The 23,432-nt window shown below is 31.9% G+C and overlaps 1 protein-coding gene across 2 annotated transcripts; it reads right to left on the bottom strand.

Annotated features, from left to right (window-relative positions):
- Nucleotides 1–674: 674 nt before the first annotated feature.
- LOC134228520 (PI-stichotoxin-Hcr2i-like) lies at nt 675–11,030 on the bottom strand. 2 transcript variants are annotated; one of them, XM_062710180.1, is made up of 5 exons: nt 10,983–11,030; nt 2,380–2,419; nt 1,917–2,090; nt 1,296–1,371; nt 675–849 (listed from the first exon to the last, which is right to left on the bottom strand). In XM_062710180.1, the coding sequence occupies exons 1-5, from the start codon at nt 11,025–11,027 to the stop codon at nt 774–776; spliced, it is 411 nt and encodes a 136-aa protein (XP_062566164.1). In that variant the 5' UTR covers nt 11,028–11,030; the 3' UTR covers nt 675–773. The 2 variants fall into 2 exon arrangements, with proteins under 2 accessions (XP_062566164.1, XP_062566162.1); XM_062710178.1 differs by lacking the exon at nt 10,983–11,030 and adding an exon at nt 3,994–4,075.
- Between the last annotated feature and the right edge of the window lie 12,402 nt (nt 11,031–23,432).

The raw sequence follows: 23,432 nt of genomic DNA, 5'->3' as shown, positions 1-23,432 counted from the left end.
ACCATGTCTACAGACCCATATATATAGGGCATGACATATTCTCTTGTCAGTGAAATCAGTCGACACCGTTGTAGACGGACGTATGCTATACAGCAATCGGTAGCGACAATAACAACGTATACTTCTAATGTAGGAAAGTAAAATACCAAAGAAACTTACAATTATAATTGTACAGGCCAGTGCAGTTTAAAAACAAACACTTACACGTAACTGCAATAAAATGTCAGCTAAGGTAATGCAATTAGCACCACGAACATGGGTCGCCATTCAAGGCCGATACCCGAGACAAAAAAGTCGTCAGTTGTGACGAATCTGAAAAGTATGCCTGGTGTTGACGTATAGTAGATAATGATGAAGGATATTTACGAGTCGTGTTCAGCTTTATTGCATATGTGCATTGTTACTTATATAATAAGGAATAACTAAATGAAGGGACTGTTTTTTTTAATTTTAAATTGCACTATGTTTCCTGTAAACTGATTATTTTCTTATTGAATTCGATCTTGATTTACATGATGAAAAATTGAAAATAATCAACACTATTCAATATCAAAGATAATAAAACAATAAATAAAATAGGATTATAGCATACAAGGATCTCCAAAACATCAGAGGTGGGATCAGGTGCCAAAGAGGAGTGAGCATCCCTTGGCGACCGGTCAAATCTGCCGTGTGCTCCTTGTTGTGATAGGAGAATAAGGGAAATAAAGATTATTGAAAGTTAAGACAGAGTTTTATTTTCCAAATTTCGCACCATATTTCAAGTGATTTGATTAGCCTCTATTATTGCAGCGGTCTGTGACATCTTCTCCTCTATAAATCCAAACAGACTCACAAGGACATACAGCTCTGTCAAAAAAGTAAAGTGTAAATATTTTGTAATATAATAAAATTGTATTCACATAGAATCAAAATAGTTGAGGTTAACATAATATCTCTAGGGTGAGTTTTGAACTTTCACATTGTGAATAAAATCTAAGAAATGTGTATTGATTTTAAAAAGAATAAGAAAAAGCTATAAACTTGTTAAGGAAACAAGTTTTTTTTACGTACTTACTTTAAAATCTCAAATATTTGTTGGGTCAAACTTTCGAGAATTGAGAATAAACTCTTTGTTCGTGGGGATTTCAATTCCTGGATGAAGAATTGTTCAGTAATTATGTAAGTAAAATTTTACATTTCGTGGTAGACATGAATTCGTGCGTCTCTTTATACATCGAAAACAACAACAAAAAAACCCCACGAACATATGTGATTTCACAGTATTCATTTTAAACAGAGTAAATTGTACTCACACACACGTAGCCTCGGGATATGCCGGGCAGGTTTGAATAGTACAGGCTCCAATGAGACAGGCTATTGCAGGACAGGCTACAAACAAACACGTTCATGTAAGGTGTCTTATACAAATTTTTATTATTGTAACGTGAAACGGTCACCCATCCAAGGGTTAACAGACTCGCCGTTATTTAACTTGCCTGAAATAGATGGAGACTCTACCGCATCACCAGAAGAGCTAGCTCACTAGGCAGTATAAGTTCCCTACATACTGTTCACTACATTATCAGCTCACTATCTCCTAGGGTTTTTGTTTTTCAAAAAGATAGTTACTCATTGTATATTTGATTTTAATTGAGCAGAATTAACAGGTTTATGGATTTAGATATATCTGGATTTTTTTAAGTCTCTAAAGCAAATTAAATATCCGATATCTTTTGTTGAATAATTGAATGGACACGACATAGATTATGCATATTTCCATATAGAAATCGATAAATAATTTCATACAGCTTCCTGAAACATAACTATAAAAATACAAAATATAAATTAAATAAACTCCTTTCTATCAAATTAATTTTCATCAATCAACCCATGCAGAATGGTCAAAACTAACATTATGAAAAGTTAATTCTTACGTCTAATCTTACAAACTCTATTACAGAGTTCTCTTGATTGAAAATTGTTAAGATTTCCTCCACAGCATCCATAGGTAAAGGAGCGACAGGTGCCCGTTCTGGTGTCGTAATAATACCGCGGGCAGGCACCTCTGCACAGACCAGGTTCCCTTGGTAAACTACAGATTGGATTGGCTTAATCGGCAAATGAAAAAAAAAAAGTATTATGTTCTTTCTGAAGACTCTATGTCAGACATTTTTTGCAGTAAATAGATATTCAGTTTTTAATTTCATATACATGTAACTATGTGAATTTAAAAGTCTTAAAAATAAGGTATATTTATAAAAGGGTAGAAAAATTATATAAAAGAGTTGGCTCTGTTTTATAGACTCAGTTGTCTTGAAATCATTTTTCTTTGAATAATATTCCAAAAACAAGAATATTTGTTTACTTTCTATGCGCATGCACACGATTACTAATTACCTGGAGGACGGGGACGATACCCTTGACAGTTGACTACAAACTAAAATTATTTGATGTTAGTCAGAAATATAAATTTGTTGAACGGTGATTCATTAGTAACTTTGATCTTGTTTATAAATGCTATTTATATCCCTACATCTCGATTGTGTTTGTTACAGATCTGCAATTGAAAGTTTGAAGTACACAAAATTATTAAATTTCAGGAGAAAAATTTTATTTTGCTAATATTTGCTTCCAGCTGTGGTCTTTATGCAAACTTATTTCTGCAAGCTTTTACAGATAACTTGAAAGAGATTAAGTGTTTAAAGGCATTGTTCTAGAAAAACAATTTCAAATATGTTTAACCGAAATTTGCAAAACAAGAAACACTTTTAAAAGAATTTGGTTAAACAGAACAGAAAAAAAAGAAAAGGTGTTGACATTTCGAAAGAAAAGTAAATTGATATATAAGAGAACTCGAAATTTTCTTTAAATAAATCTTGCCTCTTTGTGAATTTGTATCAGAAAAAAATAAGTATCCTTTCAGAAAGAAAAGAAGAATAAAAACCCTTTTCAAAGTTTATAAATTTGTCAGTTATTGATTGATTTCTACATTTTATAAATTTGTCAGTAATTGGTTGATATCAAAAGTTTATATTTGCCTGATATTGGTTGATTTTAGATTCGAAATTCTGCAAAATTGTTTTATTGTATATTGCTAATGGTCAAATTCATTCTGAGATAATATTTTGTACGTTTCGTTAATGCATTATATATGTTATATATACTTTAGGTAATTAAAGCCTCGATAGTTTTTGTTTTAAATAATTTTTTTTGAAATTTTTTGCATCTTTGTCATTATTTAAGTTATTAGTCAAACATTTTTAAAAAACAAAATTCAATTTTCGTCATTAAGGAATATAAGTGCTGTACATTAATGTAAAATAAGGAGATTTCCTGTAACCAGTAGAATATATGCCCTCACCTTACATAAAACATTTTCATCTTACATTTATTGACGACCACGTAATTTTATGATATGGTTAACAAAATAAATATTCTTTTTCATTTTATGAGTATAAATAAATTAATGTTATATAACTATACAGCATTTTCGAAAAACAAGGTGGGTGTTTACTCTGCATACGTTATTCATAGAAGTGTGGATTATCGAGAAATATAAATAAGGAATAGTGAATATTTAAGTGTTACTTCTCACTTATATTTTTGTTTTACTTTATGCATAAGGAAAGTCAAATCAAAAAAAAAAATATATATATAATATCAAATTAACACGTATCGTAGTACATATAGACACCTGAATAAAATGTGTAGAAATGTAAAGTTTCGACAGTTAATCACAAAAATACCTCAAACATATAGTTATATTAACAAATTATTGTAACAGATTTGATATATGTTAAAAAGTTTTTCAAAGTTCATAAATCCAGTATGCAAAACGGAAAATGTCCAAATCAAAAACATTTTGCCATGGAGGACTTAACATCTCCTTTACTCTACTATCTATCGGATTAAAAATGATATTCTTATTTTGTAGCCTTAAATAATCCACTGAAAACAGAACCTCTGATAATATACATCATTTTAACAAAATTCAAACAAACAAAAACTTACAACGATAATGCTCAGACACAAACCAAATAGAATCGCTTGCTTCATAGCCGTCTAATTTACCAGCTGTTCCGTATTGTATTAATATTCAAGCTTTATATACCGGTCAATTACATAGATCCTGGTGATTTTCACAGATGAGTTGTCGTAACAGAATTTTCCTATGATGATAATTAATAAAAGATTGGGAGTTTACTATTGTACCTTCAGGCTTTGAAACCAAAATTCAGAGTTAATTCTGAAATGTAATTTAAACTCATTTCTTTTTTGTATATGTATTTAAAATTATGTGAACTAAAAGATAAATACAATATACATAATTTAATTTGAAAAATTCAAATATTTCTGGTGTAAAGGATTTTTTTTTTTTTGGGGGGGGGTGCTTATGAAAGAGGAAACCTGTATCATTTGGATCTGACTTTGGAGTGGTCACTTGATTAAATCTTATAACGCTGTAATTTAAAGGATCCCTGATCATAATAGAAATGTCTTCAGATGTTTGTTTTTGATTTGTTTGGTTTTTTTTTTTTAAATTTTCTATTTCTTTTGGTAGCCTGTCTTTTATTATCGATAAAGATTCCCCATTTTCATAACCTTGATTCTGAACTTTGCAAGCTTTAACAAAAGAAGGCATAAAAGATAAGCTTAATGTTTCATCACTTTTAGTTTAATTATTTGTTTGACTTTTTTTAAAATAAATATAAGTAGAGAAAAGTGTCACAGATTGAATATAGTTATTTCATTTCCGAAATAAACAAATAAATAAAATAATAACACGTAGTAAGAACTTTTGCTATTCTCGTCTTTTCTGTAAAAGTTATTTAATAAAGGGATTCATAGGTCGTTTATTACTTTTTTTTTCAAATTTTAAAGCTATAGATCATTTTCGTATAAATGCAATGAGTAGTCAATTGGAATTTGACTTTATGGAACACAAAGAAAAAGATTTGAAGAAGGCTGGGTAGTCAAAAAACATATTAGTCTTCAGATATTACTTTTTAAGACATGCTATCCTAAGCTGTCGAATATCATTTGGCAAAGGACAATATCATACATTTTAGCTTCAAAATTTGATAGATTTTTTGGTACGTTTAAGTGAAGCTTTTCTTTTAAAGGAGATCGAAATAGTCTGAAAATGGCCGAAACCACCCAGCCCCCTTAAGCATCCCATTTAATTTAATTTCACAGCTACTTTTCATTGAACAGATGATTCCGACATTTTATCATTTATTGACAACATGTCGTATGTCGTATATACGTGATATGACATATATTCAACCTGTTTCATGATGAAATGATTCTGTCGTTCATACAGTTTTGAAATTTACGACACTCAATTTGCTTGCCTGGCTAGAAGGTAAGTTTAGTCAATTTTTCGTTATTATTGATATGTTATATACTGGTACAACTACTGCCTTAGGAAGAACTCCTCTTTAATTTTGTTTGATAATGTACAATATCATAAATGTAGTTCACAATGGGAAAGCTGTTAATATTATACATTTATTGCATGATAGTGAGAAAATATGAAGACTTATTCAGCCAAGAAAAATCATATTCCCCAACGACTTCGCCCGAGGGGAATATGATATTTCTTGGCTGAATAAGTCTTCATGTTTCCCGACAATTCATGCAATGAATTGTTTATTATACCGAAACAAGCAAAACCTTTGAAATAAACATAAACTTTCAAATTCGGCACCGCTCTCTAATTCACACCATAGTTAACGTAAAGTTACTATAAAACCCTTTGGTCAACACATTGTCATCAGTTTTGTGACGTAAACCAGGCTATTGTGACGTCTGCTTTTCTCGGGAGTTTTCATTCAACGAACGAGAACTATATTGCGGGTCGCCATTCAAGGCCGATACCTGTAACAATAAAGTTGACAGGTGTGGCGAATATAAAGAGTATACACTGGTGTTGATGTATCATAGATAATAATAGCAGACATGGCGTACCCTATATACGAATCGTTTTAAGCTTTAATGCATATGTGCGCTGTGACTTATATAATAAGGAATAACTATAAATGAAGGGACTGATTTTTTTTTAATTTCAAATTACACTATGTCCTATAAACTGATTATCTTCTATCATTATAATTCGATCTGATTTACACGATGAATAATTTGTAAATAACCAACAGTATTCAATATCAAAGATCAAGAAAGAATAAAAAACAGGAGCAGAGCAAACAAGGATCTCCAAAACATCAGAGGTGGGATCAGGTGCCAAAGAAGAGTAAGCATCCCCTGCTAACCGGTCAAATCCGCCGTGTGCTCCTTGGTGTGATCGGGGAATAACGGAAATAAAGATTATTGAAAGTTAAGACTGTGTTTTATTTTTCCAAATTTTGCGCCATATTTCAAGTGATTTGATTAGTCTCTATTATTGTAGCGGTCTGTGACGTCTTCTCCTCTATAAATCCAAAGAGACTCACAAGGACATAGAGCTCTGTCAAAAAAGTAAGGTGTAAATATTTTCTTTAATATAATGAAATTGTATTCACATAAAATGAAAATAATTGAGTTTAACATAATATCGCTAGGGTGAGTTTTGAACAACTGATTTCCTTCCACATTGTGGATAAAATATAAGAGATTTGTAATGATTTGAAAAAGAATAAGAAAAAGAACAAACCATGATCAGAAAAAAGTAATTTTTCGTACTTACTGTAACATCACAAATTTTCGTGGGGTCACATTTTCCTGATTTGAGTAAAAACTCTTTGTTCGTTGGGATTTCAATTCGTGGATGAAGAATTGTTCAGTAATTATGTAAGTAACATTTTACATTTCGTAGAAGACATGAATTCGTGGGTCTCTTCATACCTCGAAAACAACAACAACAACAACAAAAACCACGAGAATATGTGATTTCACAGTATTCATTTTAAAAAGAGTAAGAAGTACTCACTAACACGTGGCCTCGGGATACGCCGGGCAGGTTTGAACAGTACAGGCTCCAATGGGACAGGCGATTAACGGACAGGCTACAAACAAACACGTTCATGTAAGGTATCTTACGCTTATTTTTATAATTGTAACGTAAATCGGTCACCCATCCAAGGGTTAAACAGCCTTGCCGTTGCTTAACCAAACTTAACTTGCCTGAAATAGAGGGAGACTCTACCGCATCATTAGAAAAGCTAGCTCACGAGCGAGGCAGTATAAGTTCCCCAAAAGATAGTTAATTACTCATTGTATATTTCATTTTAATTGAGCAGAATTAACAAGTACGTGGATTTAGATATAACAGGATTTTTTAAGTCTATAAAGTAGATTAAAAATCCGATATCTTTTGTTGAAGATTTAATAGACAGGACATAGATTATGAATATTTCCATCTAGAAATCGATAAATAATTTCATACAGCTTCCTGAAACATAACTATAAAAAATGCAAAATAGAAAAAAAACCTCCTTTCAATCAAATTAATTTTCGTCAATATACTCTGGCAGAATTTTCAAAACGTACAATATGAAAAATAAATTCTTACGTCTAATCCTACAAACTCCATTACAGAGTTCTCTTGTTTGAAAATTGTTAAGATTTCCTCCACAGCATCCATATGTAAAGGAGCGACGGGTGCCCGTTCTGGTGTCGTAGTAATACCGTGGGCAGGAACCTTTGCACAGACCAGTCTCCCGTAATAAACTACAAACTGGATTGGCTAAATCGGCAAATAAATACAAAACAGTCTCATGTTATTACCTGTAGACTGTGTGTCAGACACTTTTACTCATTTAATAGATATTCAGTCGTTAATTTCATATATCTCTGTTAATTTAGAAGTCTTAAAAATAAAATTAGATATGTTTATAAAAGGTGTAGAAAAGTCCTTTGAAAGAGTTTAATTGAGTCTCAACTTTTTTTAAAATTCATATTTCTTAGAATACAATTACCAAAACAAGACTATTTGTTTACTTTTTTTAACGAATGCGCACTATTACTAACCTGGAGGTATCCTTGTCCGTTGACTACAGCCTAAAATTAAGTGATTTAAGGGGGGACCTATGTCCGAAAAGTCTTTGTGTGAAATTTTCAAAATTTTGATATTTCTTTCCTGACCACTTGCTCTTAATTTTTAGGTATTAAAAATAATACCTTTATATGCTTATTTTTACATAGGAGCACGTGCAAAAACAGTGTAAAATGCAAAAAATAGATTATTTTCAGACATTCCTGTTCTACACCAAATATGCGTTAAAAAGAACCAAAAATGTAAAATCACATTCGAAATCAACATGTATTCAATTTATATGACTTGTATCTTTAAAATGAAGGCAAATTCATAAAAATTTATTTCGCATTGAAAATTATAAAGGCGCACAAAGTAAGTATCACCCCGTTTTTCTTGTCGTATTTTTCACAATTCCGACATACATAACAGGTAATATCTTAAAAAGTCTTTGTGTGAAAATGTCGTAATTCATATTTTTTGAAAGAAACGACTCATCTCTTTATTTTAACAAAGAAAAAAATATACCTTTATGATAAAATAAACAAGAAATATGACATTTTCTTTTATTTTCGTACTCTTGTGTCATACATTTTGACCTTTCTGCACTAAAATAAAGGTAAGTAAGCTATGACAAACAACTGAAAATAAAACTATTTTGCGAAAAACGAGTATTTTATTTTGATTTAGAAACCATTCAAACAAATTAATTCTTTTTCTTCTTCATTCTTATCATCCCCCCCCCATTTCCCCGTCAACAACCAACACCTATTAGAACCTAGGAATGACTTTATCTAATAAATTCTACATGTACTACAAATCAGTAAGCAAATATACGTACAAGCACATTTCTGGATTCTTTCTTAGTTTTATCCAGAAAATATAATTAATGGTAAACATAAAATTAAACATACTTCCCTGATTTAAGCCCTTTCTTTGCTGAATTTTATGTTAAATCTTTCTGCACTTATATATCAGCATATCATCGAGGTATTTCTTCAAAACTTAAATTACTATGAATTATCTACCAAAGGAAGGGAATTCTAATAATAAACTCCATAAATCAAATAAAACTGTTATTAATCATGAATAAATTTTCTTTTTGTAAATTGTGTATGTTATTGATTAATAACAATGTTATGCCTATATCACTATTGCAAAAGTCAACAGGTAAAAAAACAAACGTCGCTATTGTGACGTCACATAACGCTGCTTTGACGTAGAACGACATAGGTCCCCCCTTAAGTAAAAATTAATTTATTATTATGTGTCTCATTGGTCACTTTTTTTATGTTATTATACCTCATTATGAGTATTCTACACAACGCGTTATCTGATTGGTTCTAGGTTATCACATGATCGGGCCGTAAAACCTCATATTTTCCGTCGTCGGCACGCTTTTCATCATATTCCACCTCTTCGGAACTGAATTTTCCCGCAATATAGTTCTCGTTCGTTGAACGAAAACTCCCGAGAGTAGTAGACGTCACAATAGCCTGGTTTACGTCACAAAACTGATGACAATGTGTTGACCAAAGGGTTGTATAGTAACTTTACGTTAACAATGAAAGTGAATTTGAGAGCGGTGCCGAATTTGAAAGTTTGTGTTTATTTCAAAAGTTTTGCTTGTATGAAGACTTATTCAGCCAAGAAATATCATATTCCCCTCGGGCGAAGCCCTCGGGGAATATGATTTTTGTTGGCTGAATAAGTCTTCATATTTCCCTCACTATCATGCAATAAATGTATATTATTTACCTATATACCCTTTCCACAGGGCTGTGCTTGTTACATATCTGTAAAACAATACTGAAAGTTTGAATTTCACAAAATTATAAAATTTCAGTCAGAAAAATTTTATTTCGCTAATATTTGCTTCCAGCTGTGGTCTTTGAGCAAACTTATTTCTGCAAGCTTACAGATAACTTGAAAGAGATTAACGTGTTTAAATGGATTGTTCTAGAAAAACAATTTCAAATATGTTTAACCGAAACTTGCAAAACAAGAAACACTTTAAAACAAATTTGGTTAAACGTAACAGAAAAAAAGAAAAGATGTGGATATTTCTTTAAAAAAAAAGTAGGTTGATCTATAGGAGAACTCGTAGGAGAACTTGTTGATGGTCGAACTCAGTTCTAAGTTTATATTTTGTACGTTTCACTAATGCATTTTATGTACTTTAGATAATTAATACCTCGATAGTTTTGTTTTAAATCAAGGTATTAGAAATTTTTGGTATCTTTGTCATTATTAAACTTATTAGTCAAAGATTTTCAAAAAAACAACAAAATTCAATTTTCTTAATTAAAAAGTATTAGTGCTGTACATTTATGCAAAATATTGGGATTTCCAGTAACCAGTGGAATATATGCCCTCACTTGAAATCAAAGTTTTTGACAACCACGTGAATTTTATGCGATGGTTAACAAGGTAAATAATGTCTTTCATTTTATGAGTATACATTGAATTAATGTAATATAACTTTACGGCATTTTCGACAAACAAGATTATTGTTTACGCTGCATGTGTTATTCATGGAAGTGTAGATTATCGAGGAATGTCTTAACCCAGAAATATAATTAAGAAATGGTGAGAATTTAAGCGTTACTTTACACTTACATTTTTTTGTTTCAATTCATGCATAAGGGAAGTCAGAGCAAAAAGAAGTTAAATAGAATCAAATTTACATGTATCGCATTACGTATAGAAATCTGTACAAAATGTCTAAGGTTTGGGCTGTAAATCACAAAAATACCTCAAACATAAAATTACATTTACAAATTGTTGCAACAAAACGTGATGTATGTAAACGTAATTCAAATTTCTTATATCCAGTATGCAAAACGGAAAATGATCAAATCAAAAACATTTTGCCAAGAAGGACTAAACATCTCCTTCACTCTAATATCCATCGGATATTCTTTTTTTTTTAATTTATTATTTTTTTGTAGCCTTAAATACTCCACTGAAAATAGACCCTCTAATAATATACTTTATTTTAACAAAATTCAAACAAATAAAAACTTACAACAATAATGCTCAAACACAAACCAGATAGAATCGCCTGCTTCATATTCGTCTATTTTGCCAGCTGATCCGTACTGTATTAATATTCCGCTTTATAATATGCTTTATATACCGGTCAATTTCATAGATCCTTGTGATTTTCACAGATGGACTGTTGTGACAGACTTTTCCTATGATGATAGATAATAAAAAATTAAAGATTACTATTGCACCTCTAGGCATTGTAATCAATACCGAGAGTAAGTTCTGAAATGTTTTTTAAGATCATTTTCATCTTAGTATTTAAAATTATGTGGATTAAAGACAAATACATATGCATAATCTAATTTTAAAAATTAAAATATATTTGGTGTTAAGATTTTTTATGTAAAATGCATATAAAAAAATATATCAAATCATTTGGATATGACATGGAAGTGGTCACGTGATTAAATCTTAGTCATGTGATTAAATCATATAACGCTGTAATTGTTCCCTGATCAGAATAAATATGTAATATTTACATGATGACACGAGATGATGCATACAAAATATCGTTGAGTTATTGCACACGAGGAGGCGTTAGCCTCCGAGTTTGCAATAACGAAACGATATTTTGTATGCATCATCGAGCTGTCAATCATGTAACTGATTTATCCCATGACCCTTCATTTGACCTCTTCCCATATTAGGTATTTTCTTTGCATCAACTAATAAAGACTCTGAATCAGAACCACGTGATAGTCTTAACGCGAAGGGTTTTTGGTATCCAAGTAACGGATTTACAAATTTGGTAAATTTTCTTAGTACTGTACCACGTGAGCATTTTCTTGAGATAATCAATTCATTTGTATTCTATGGAATTGGAGAAAGTAGTAGAAGGGGTCTATAGCGTAAAGAATCGCCGTTTTTGCAGCAAGCCCACGACGAGGATAATTTTCAATCGAGTCAAGCAGTTCAGATTGTATGAACTCAGGCGATCGGATTTAAGAATGGCCCATGTGGCCAGGACTTTTATGAATTTCGATTTACAGTGTTGGTGTTTGGGATCATTTCCGGAATTGAAAATTTGAAACGGGAAATTTTTACGGAATGGACTGAAAATACTAGCTATACAGATTCGGAAAACATGTGTCGGCCAGTGAAATAAGTGCACTTAAAAAATCAAGAAAGTAAAACCACACGCCATAACACTTCATCAGTTCATGGGCAGTCAACATGGTTCAAGTGTTCAACGACTGGAAATCTCAGCGAAACAACAACTTGGTGAGTTTAAAATAATTCCCGAAATACTCACTTTTATATACCAAGAACTTTCGAACACTATATCATGTTTTGTACACTGTAATTGAAGCCAGGGGCGCATACGGATTTCCCTACCCCCGATCGAGGACTTTATATCAAATCTGTTCCGATATTCTACTGTACATGAGAGCAAGGTGTTCATGAAATGATAGGATGCCCGGAAGGAAACTACCATTGAATGTGCGAATTCCTATGGGAGATGAAGCTATCCGCTTCGAGAATTGCTCCGCCAGACCGTGTCAGTGTCTTTTTTTGAAAAGATTTGTGCATTTTGATTTAAACTGTGTTAACTATCTGTATTGTGTGTTTTTTTCTTGTTTCTGTTAGTTCATTAAAATCTAGAAACGAATTTTTGGCTCATTTGCATAGCTCCTCCTACATCTAGGGTATAACGGTTGGATATCACTAGCTTTATATCACATATGTGATATTTAATATATCACAACACTTTTGTTGATATGAGAAATACACCCTTGTGAAGATCAAAGAAAAATTTGTCGGTCATGGAATAAGTCTTCAGATGTTTGCTTTTTATTTGCTTCTTTGTTTTCTTTTTTTATTTTCTTTGTCTTTTGCTAGCCTGTCTTTTATTATCAATCAAGATTCCCCATTTTCACAACCTCAATTTCTGAATTTTGCAAGCTTTAAAATAACAGGCATTACAGATAAGCTAAATGTTTAATCACTTTTAGCTTAATTATTTGTTTGACATTATTTTTAAACCGTTAAATTTATATTTAGAGTAAAATATCACAGATTGTAAAGAGTTATTTCATTCCCGAAACAAACAAACAAATAAAAAATATGACGTAGTTAGAACTTTTACAATTCTCGTCTTTTCTGTAAAAGTTATTTGATAAACGAACTTAATTTAGATCGTTTATTACTTGTCATTTTTTTTTTAATTTTTATAGCTATAGATTAGAATAGTCTGAAAATGGCCAAAGCCACCGAGCCCCCTTAAGCATCCCATTTGATTTTATTTCACAGCTACTATTCATTGAACAGATCATTCCGACATTTTGTCATTTATTAAAAACATGTCGTATGTCGTATATACGTAATATGATATATATTCATCCTGTTTCATGATGCATGATACCCGTGGGTTTGTTATGGCAGCACACAGATCAGAATTCGGCGAATTAACATTTTTTATAATACGTAACATTACTAAATCAGAAAAGTCATTGATAAACTGTTGCTATCATTATGCATTCCATAGAAGTCAATGGGATATCTACTACAGAAAACACTACACCATTTCACCACGACGTCACTACGTGACGTCTATAATTAGAAAATATGCCTTAATGAAAAAGTGAAAAGTTCAACACTACCACTGGGATAATTAATTTCCATTTGTAATAATATTCATGTAAAAACATCTCTGTGCCTAGGTGATAGAATTCTACTGTCCTATCGCGGATTAATTATTCAACACTTTTGGACGAAACCTTCCCAAAATTTTTACATTTTGTTCATAACATCGAACAAAATACATGTATATCAATTCCCGTAAACCATACGATTCTAGAAGCACTTTCCAAAAAATATGAAATAAAAATTTTAGATAGAAACAAAATTTAAGTTTCAAAGTATGCGGCGTAGTGTTGAACTTTTGCATCTTTTTTGTTAAAAACGACAGCGAAAAGGCTAATCGGCAAGTAAACACCCTATCTGCTTTTATTTTACAAAGAAATTGTAGAATTATATTAGCATACCTTATTTATAAGCTTTATTCCCAAATGAATCACACATGATATTCATTCTAAAGGCTTTTAAACTCCGATTTCTTGTGTTTGTTTACATGAATTCTCGTTACGTTTCACGTTCACTCTGCTACTGCATGATCAACAGTTATGACGTCACGGGTTTGATATTTAACCGCTGTGATAAATACAGAGACCGAGAAACGCCAAAATTTCGTTTATATTATGTTTCTGCATATTTTGATTAATTTTTACGACCTCAAATTAATCTTAAATGTCGATTTTAAGAAATTGTTATCTCTAAACTTCACGTCATATAGCCTACTGTGACGTCATTTCATTTGTTTTGGTTGTAACCTTAACATACCTGCGCTGTCGTTCATAAAGTTTTAAAATTTACGACACTCAATTTGCTTGCCTGGCTAGAAGGTTAGTTAAATCAACATTGCGTCATTTTAAATATGTTATATACAGGTACAACCACTGCCTTTTGAAAAGAGGACTCCTGTTTAATTCTGTTTGATATTGTACAATATCTCAAAAATAATCAAAATCACAGGGTGAAACGTTTCATTTAAATAGTAAAAAAAAAACGTTGTTCGGTTCCGTTGAGTAATTAAAAAACAGAATAAAATAAAGCGACTTTTCATAACTTGTAGTTCACAATGGGAAAGCTGTAAATGCAATATCTTGTTCGTGTATTTTTTAATTGATTTTTTTAATAAGAATCAAACATTAGGTCCTAAATTGTGGAGTATGACGTTGTATGCTGAAGTAACAAAATTACTAGGTACTTAATGAATTTCCAAAGACTAAAGTTAATCACAATTAATAATGATGAAGGCCTACATAGTTAAAAGAAGTGAAAATGTAGTATCCTCTCAAGGAAGATCAAATATGAGTTAGGTTATTGACAAACAAATTGATGAGACAGGGATATCAATAATTTTTATTTAACTTCAACATTTCGTATATTGAATACGCTATATAATGATCTTGTTAGCAAAATATTACGATGTATTAAAAAGTCAGATACTGACATGTTTTGATATTGCTTGTAAAACAATAATTTACATTCTACATTGTTGACGGATTTTTCTAAACATGACAATGAACAAACGGCGTGTGTGCTCTGTTGGAAGAAGTTGGTCAACCCTCGATGCCACATGATCCCAATTCTAATTTTTAAGAGGTCCGTGTTTGCTCTGCACTAGCTATAAGCTTCTGTTTTTAATGGACTTTTGAGCTCTTAAACTGTTCATTATCTCCATATTTTTTTTCATAAAAATGTTAACTTTTCCTCTTTTCACTTGGGTAGCTGATAGAGAGTGTTAATTAAAATCTGTCTATTAACAGATTTGTTCATAGACTCTAAATTTTGTAAGCAATCGTTCGACAAAATTTAGAATGACAACTAAAGCGTTTGATATGTTTAACAGAGTTAATGAGGTTGCGTTTTCAAATAAAGAAATCACTGTCTAGTTAGTAGAGATTGTCAAGCCTAAAAGATAGTTCTAAATGTGGGATAATTTGTATAAAGGGCTTCGTAGTGATTTCTTGAATTTCAATTTCATTGTGAAATGAAATTGTAAATGATACTTTTAAATTATAGATTATTAAAATTAAATTACACGAGGCCTCTCATGTCAATTTCAATAGTCCTAGTCCACTGACCTATAAATACAAAGCCGCACGATATTTACAGGCAAATTAGGCCTCTTTGGCTACATGTCAATCGCTTTGCGAAAATTTACATTCCAGTCGAATGAACAAGAAATCAGCTCAACTAAATTTCAAAGAAAAAAAACCACAGAGGAAACAAATAGAAGTAAAAATATGAAACCATTTATTTCATTCTTCAACTAGAGTATATGCAACATTTGCTATCAATTCGTGCTAATTTATTCAAGCGTAGTTCTAATTGATATGAAATAGATTTATTGATTGTATGTCGTTTAACGTCTGTAGAAACTTTTTTCACTCATATGGAAAAGCCACCACTTGCCCATGGAGAGGTGAAAAATTTTTATATTATGCTTTGCACTCAGGGCCATTCAAAAGTAAAAAAAAATCTTTTTTTTGTACCAGCACCTATTTTGTCATGGGACTGCGGTTTATAGAGTCTCAACCGAAAGACTGGTCACCATGTCCCACTGTGGGATTCGACTCCTTACTTCACGACTTTAAAGCAAACGCTCCATCCACTGGCCCCGCGGGCGACTTCTCGAGAGGAACATTAAACAATTTACAATCAATCAATCCATAACAGCGGACCGTGACGTCTTTTAATTTTAAATCCAGTTTGATTCGCAAGGACGCACGACCCTTTCAAGTAAAAGATATAATGTAAATATTTTTTTTAAAAAATGTATATTTTTGAAATGCTTTGCCATGTTCTTCTATGCGTTAATATGCATCAGTCGTTAATTATTACAACGGAGATTAATGTCAGACCTAAGTAAGATAAACCAAACTCCTAAGGATATTTTATAATATTTCTATTTCTATCTGTGTTCTCTGCGATATCGCTTTGAAATATAAATGATTTAATTTCCCGATCATTCTGCCAGTGTAACGACGAAAAGTGACCCCCGTAGAATATTGACCAGGGGGTCACAATTTTACGTAGAAAAATGACCCCAGGTCAATATTCTACGACAAGTAGAGTCATTTTTCGACTGTAGAAAAAACATTCCAGACCAGTAATTATACGACTCCACACACATTGAAAAGTGACCCCCATAGAAATTTGACCCCCTACTTTTTTTATACAATAAAACTTTATATATGTGTCTCTTGATATTTTATCATACTTTCTAATGCAAGTAGAGGGAATTTTATATGTATTTTAATTCTTTTCAACAAATATTTGATTGCATATCTTAATAGTAGCATCACTATCAATGTATCTGGTATGGATTTAATTTTGGCTCGCAGAATCCCAATGAATATTTATTCATTGACGAGCATAAATATATCATTATATTTTTGGGTGTTTTTTATCATTCAAAGGTTTTGTTTCGAAAATGGCATGATATGTTTCTGATAACTATGAACTCTGACTTTTTTTTACAAATCCAAAAACATAGCATAGAAGCAAAAAAAAGCGTTATTTACCTATAAATTCAATTCCCTTAGCGCTTACATTTAAACTTACTTACACATCTGTATGGATGAAGAATATGGAGATAACGAACAGTATTCAATATCAATGCAAAGTCGATAAAACAATACAAAATAGGAGCAGAGCAAATACGGACTTCCAAAACATCAGATGTGGGATCAGGTACCATGGAGGAGTAAGCATCCCCTGCTGACCGGTCACACCTGCCGTTTGCTCCTTGTCATCATCGGGAAATAATGGGAAAATCCATCATCAATTCAATGTAAAAATAATTGACTAACCATCAGCATGGAAAACGTCAGTCTGCATTTGACTTAATGATGAATTGTATTTGCTGACAAGTCATTGTATCGACCATAGAACTTATAAAATGATGACTTCAAACGAATATTTTTGATTCAACAACTTGCTTTTCAATGATTTAATTACCTAGTTTAGGAAAATGTTCATACGTAGATCATGTCCTTGCGTATCGAATCAGCTGAGATAAATACACTTCGTATGCAGCTGAAGAAGGTTTATTGCTGCGTGAGTAAGGGAATTTGACAAAAGAAAAGTTAAAGTCATCATGTTAATCATATAGCTTGGTTGTTAGATTACCATTAAAGTCTTTTCAAGTAAAATATTCAAGTATGAAACAGGTGTGTCAGACTCTGTGGTATCTTTTATCTCAAACTCACAAGGATATATCGTATCGACGTAGGAATGAAGATTACCATAATTGTTAATTGACAATACATCGTCGATATATCCAAATGTCGAGTTGACGGCCGCAGCAAGTGCTTTCTTCTTTTCACGCATAAGATCTTACACAAATTCTGCTTCATAATCATATGAATACAAAAATAGGTCTGCTAATAATAGAGCGCAATTGGTACACATAGAAATTCCAATAGATCGTTTGAAGACCTGGTCTCCAACAACCACAAAGATTTTTTCAATCAGAAACTCAAGCTTCTTTTTATGTCAACTTCAGAATGCTTGTGAGTGTAACCAGAGTGTGTTTTAACAAAATCATTTTACAAATGACCAATGACCAGGTTAGAGAATTTACGAGTTCTATTTTTACTAAAATAGCAAAAAGTCTGGACTTTAATTTATCGTTGGGAATGGTTGTGTATAAAGTTGAAAAGTCGTAAGTTTTTAAGCTGTTGATTTTGGTAAAATCTTGTGATTTCAAATTGTCCAAAAGTTCTTTGAAATTTTTGAGCATCCAAATCTGATTTACACCACTTCTTGAATATAATGTAGCAAAGTATTCTTGAAGTTTTTCCTTCATTTCTGTCAATAACTTAGTGAGATGTAACGAAAGAGGCATGGTTGAATATTTACTGGAATCTGCAATGTATCTTTGTTTGTAAGGATTCTTTCGGAATCCAATATATACATGTACATAGGGTAGTTAAAATTCAATTTGGCTCTGTGGAATATTAATACATTTTATATAAGGAGCCTTACAAATGAAGACTATGTTGTTACCTGCTTTTTCGGTAGGGACCAGTATGTACTGATCATGTAGTTTGTCTACTGAGTAATTCTTTTTTCACTTGTGGACTATTGAGTACAGAAGGATATATGGTTTTCATATTGCCCCTCAATCTTTTAATAAACTTAAATATGGATCTGATATATTTAATCCATTCTGACAAAGTTTCAACGTCTTCTTTTTTCATATATGGCTAATTATCAATAGAATCCATACTATTTATGAAATTCCAATGCCAGTTGAAGGAGTGGGGTTATGCATTCTGCTTTAAAATAAAAACTGTTTAACTACCTTATATAAAGTACTGAATTTTTTTTTCATGTACATACAGGAAATACCATACATATCGAGAACGTTCTTATAATGATATTAAAAAATCCTCCAAGACTGGCAAAAAATTTAGATCTGAGTGAATAACAGTTCAACCTCAGAGATATCCATAAATAAAACAAAATACTTTTCTTTTCAACACTTTTTAGCCCACAGACACCTGACCAATGGTTGCTGTTACATCCCCTTTCCTCTGAGATTTTATAGACATTACCTTTGCAAATTAATGAACTCTATTAGTCTATCATGCCATTACTTCGATATTAAGTCCTAGCCCAAAACGTCCAAAAGTTAATGCTTAAGTATAACATTAAAGTAACAACTTCTTCATCATCCAACATTTGTTTATTTTTTCTATTGGTAAAAAACTCCAAAAATCATTATTGTACATGTAAGTACATGTAGAACGGGGAAAACGATACTAAATGTGCCAATTTTTGGAAAGACGCACACTCCTTTTTTGTAGTTAATCATGCATTAAGACACACACCCATTTTGTCAAGGTTTTGTTGACACTAGCAAACGACAAAAGACATTTTACAGGTTTTGAGCTAACCATATTTTGTTTCCCTTGTATCAAAGGCAGAGGCAATTTAATTTCGTTCTTATTTTTAAAAATTAAATCATCCCTATGTTTTTATGAGAAGTTTGAAACTTCATTCATAGAACACCAAATATTTTTATAAGATCTAATGTTCTAAGCTAGCGCATTTTTTCGTGCCATTTTAAAAAGTAGGGACCAAAAACGTTACACTTTTGAAAAATAAAACTTTATTTTGATTTTTGCAAATTATTTATCCAGGTTAAAATAAAAGAGATTTATAAGTAATTAATCATGAACACTTTTTTTCTGACACCAGCTAGAAAATAACCTTTTTTAAGATTAAAATTACAACTATGAAAACTTAGTGTATAAAATGCATTAAACACGTTTCTATGAATGTGCGTATTTTTGCTCTAATAGCCTTTCGTTAGAATATTTTAATACTATTTTCCTTTAATGGAGATAAAACAGTTTGTATTATTAATGAAAGGTATTGTACTGTGTAGCTTCGATTTCGTTATTTAAGCTTTAAAGCTTTCAGAAATAACACTTAAAAGCATAAGGCAGCTTGATATTACCCGTATACATTCCCTTAACAAGAATATTCCGGTAATGGCCGTGTGTGGTATGCACGCTTAGTGGGCTCCTTAGAAAGGCAAGTGTTTGATGTGTCTTCTTGTGTAATGTGGGCAACAACATTATGATAAAAAACATTGGGTGTATGCAATTGCCGTTTCAGTTGCCGTTTCATGACAATTCTTAGACACATAGTGTGCCGAAGCGTTGGATATTTAAGAGTTGAGCGTCTTGTGAACTGTGAGACAGCATGAGTCATAAGTATTCATCTAAAACTCTCCTCTCGTATCCAGATCAAAGCTTCTATCAATTTGTATGGTTATTGTATATCTGAGCCATGTCAACACAAAACATCAGTACCAGATCAACTAGTGGTAAGTCAACAAATGCCAATAGATCAAAATCGGTAAACACGAGTTTGAGCGAACATGAAAAACATGAGAAACAATCCAACCATGACGAAGCGTTAAGAAATATACTGGCGGATCTTAAGTCCCTCAAAGAAAGTGTAGGAAAAACAGTTAAGACAGAGGATATTAAGGATATTGTTGGTCCAATTGTAAGAGAAATTCTGTGTGATCACAAAAAAGAAATTGAAGAACTCATTGAGGGGAAAAACAAAGTCTTGATTGGTGTAATAGACTCGCAGAAGTCCGAAATCGAGGAATTAAAAGACAAAATGCGGGTGATTTCTACAGAAAATGATGAACTTAAAAAGCTAGCCAGGGCAGCAATGAGCAAGGCTAATTGGAATGAACAATATTCAACAAAAAACAATGTGAAAATTCACGGAGTAACAGAACTGCCTGAGGAAAATGTTACACAACTCGCACAACATATCATCCGTGAAAATACAGGTGTAGAAATAACGGATAACGATATTATGGCAATACATAGAATTCCTGGCAGAAAAGAGTATCATAGACCGATAATAATGAAGCTAAGGAACAATTCCTCCAAAGCAAGAGTTATGAGACACCGTTCAACTGTGAAGAAAAAATATTGAAAACGAAATCAGGCTTAGTGACGATGTGACATTGCTCAACGGCAAGCTGATTAATGAACTGCTGGAAAACGAACAAGTCAAAGCAGCCTGGTATTTTAATGGCCATGTTTATGGACAAATCGGCGATGAAAGGGTCATGTTCGATATTTTTGACGATATTGAGGAGAAAGTCGCCAACCTGATTTAACGTCTCCGTTCCGGAAATCGTTTTTCCGATCATATATATACTGTGTTGTTTTGGAATCTATAGCTTAATATACAACTTCCGGTTTACACTAGGACATGCTCGACAGATGGGTAAATAATTGATTTAAAGATCATTTGGACACTTGCCTGTAGTTAGAAAAGGCGAGAACTCGTTGTCATTACACTATTTTGTTTTTTATGCTCTGTTTCTTTCACTTTTCTCTCTGTACTATCTTGTACTACTTCGCTATCTCTCTTTTCTCTCTATATGCATGCATACATGAACATACCTATTTCAGTCACCTCCAGCAGGTCTCAAAACTTCCGTCTGTAAATTTTGATGGGGATTAAATTTTTATCTGTTAATTGTCAGGGTTTAGGCGATATCACTAAACGCAAAGATGTTTTTAACTACTTACGGAGTCTGGATTACAATATTTATTGTCTTCAAGATACCCACTTCACAAACAATGTAGAAAATGAGGTTAGAAATATGTGGGGATACCAATGTTACTTTAGCTCCTATACTTCAAACTCAAGAGGAGTAGCAATACTTTTCAATAATAATATTGATTTTAAAGTATGTCTCGAAAAGGGTGATAAAGATGGAAATTATCACATTTTGAAATTATGCATAGAAGGTCATGAAGTTATTTTATGCACAGTATATGGTCCAAATACTGATACACCAATTTTTTATGAAAATATTCAAAAGTCAATTGAAGAAATGAACTGTAATAATGTCATATGGTGTGGAGACTTTAACTTAGTGTTAAATCCACAGGTAGACTGCTATAATTACAAAACAATTAATAATCGGAAGGCTAGAGAAAAAGTATTAGAAATCATGGAAGGAATTGGTTATGTAGATCCTTTTAGACAGCTTCATGAAACACTTCGAAGGTACACATGGAGGAAAAAAAAACCTTTCAAACAAAGTAGGTTAGATTTTTTTTTATAATATCTGAGTCATTGCTACCTTGTCTTAATGCATGTACAGTTGAACCAAGTTACAGGTCTGATCACTCTATGATATCTATGATTTTAACTTTTAATGATTTTAAAAAGGGAAGGGGTCTTTGGAAATTTAACAACTCCCTACTTAGTAATAAGCAATACTTAGATTGTATCAGAGATGTTATCTCAAAGGTGAAAAAGCAATACGCACTTCCTGTCTATGATCATGATAATCTTGATACTATTCTAGATGAAAACATCTATTTTACCATTGAGGACCAATTATTTCTAGAAACTCTACTTATGGAAATAAGAGGGAAAAGCATTTCATACTCTGCATATCTAAAAAAGAAACAAGTTAATGAAGAGAAAGCATTACTCGAAGAAATAAAGACATTAGAAGAAAATATTTCTGAACACAATGTGGAGGAAATAAACGAAAAAAAGCAAAATTTAGAAAAACTTGGAAAACACAAACTTCAAGGAACAAATGTAAGAAGTAGAGCAAAATGGGTGGAAGAAGGGGAAAAAGCATCTCATAATTTTTGTGGTCTAGAATCAAGAAATTTTACTAGTAAAATAATTCCCAAACTCGTTAAAGACAATGGGGAGATAACTCAAAACCAATTTGAAATTTTGGAAGAAACAAAGCAATTTTATGAAAATTTATACTCTACACCTAACAAAGAGTTAAAAAAAATATAACTTAATTTTTTTTTTTGTGGTCTAGAATCAAGAAATTTTACTAGTAAAATAATTCCCAAACTCGTTAAAGACAATGGGGAGATAACTCAAAACCAATTTGAAATTTTGGAAGAAACAAAGCAATTTTATGAAAATTTATACTCTACACCTAACAAAGAGTTAAACAAAAAATATAACTTAAATTCTGAATTAAATTTCAAAAATATACCAAAGTTATCATTAGGTGAATGTGCATCTTTGGAGGGTAAAATTACATTACAGGAGGCTTCTAATACACTCTGCAAAATGAAAGCAAATAAATCACCTGGTTCGGATGGGTTTTCAGCAGAGTTTTTTAAGGTCTTTTGGTGATTTCTCGGAGTTTTTGTTATTAGGTCAATTAATTATGCTTATGAAAATAATAGTCTTTCAGTCACACAGAGACATGGAATCATTACACTTTTGCCTAAAGGAGAAAAACCAAGACAATATTTGAAAAACTGGTGTCCAATTACACTTTTAAATACTGTTTATAAAATAGCCTCTGGCTCTATTGCAAATA

The sequence above is a fragment of the Saccostrea cucullata genome, unplaced genomic scaffold, assembly GCF_032062105.1.
Source record: "Saccostrea cucullata isolate Sc308-1 unplaced genomic scaffold, CSIRO_AGI_Scuc_v1 ctg213, whole genome shotgun sequence".
In the NCBI taxonomy this organism is placed as follows: Eukaryota; Metazoa; Mollusca; class Bivalvia; order Ostreida; family Ostreidae; genus Saccostrea; species Saccostrea cuccullata.
Note: the sequence above shows the minus strand (reverse complement) of the source record. Positions and strands in the feature narration are given on the sequence as shown.

Coding starts and splice junctions, on each gene's coding strand:
- LOC134228520 (XM_062710180.1), bottom strand. CDS start 11,027: ATGAAGCAGGCGATTCTATCTGGTTTGTGTTTGAGCATTATTGTT. Junction 2,420..10,982: donor TGTGTTTGAGCATTATTGTT/GTAAGTTTTTAT, acceptor AAATAATTTTAG/TTTGTAGTCAACTGTCAAGG. Junction 850..1,295: donor TATCCCGAGGCTACGTGTGT/GTGAGTACAATT, acceptor CTTTTTTGACAG/AGCTGTATGTCCTTGTGAGT.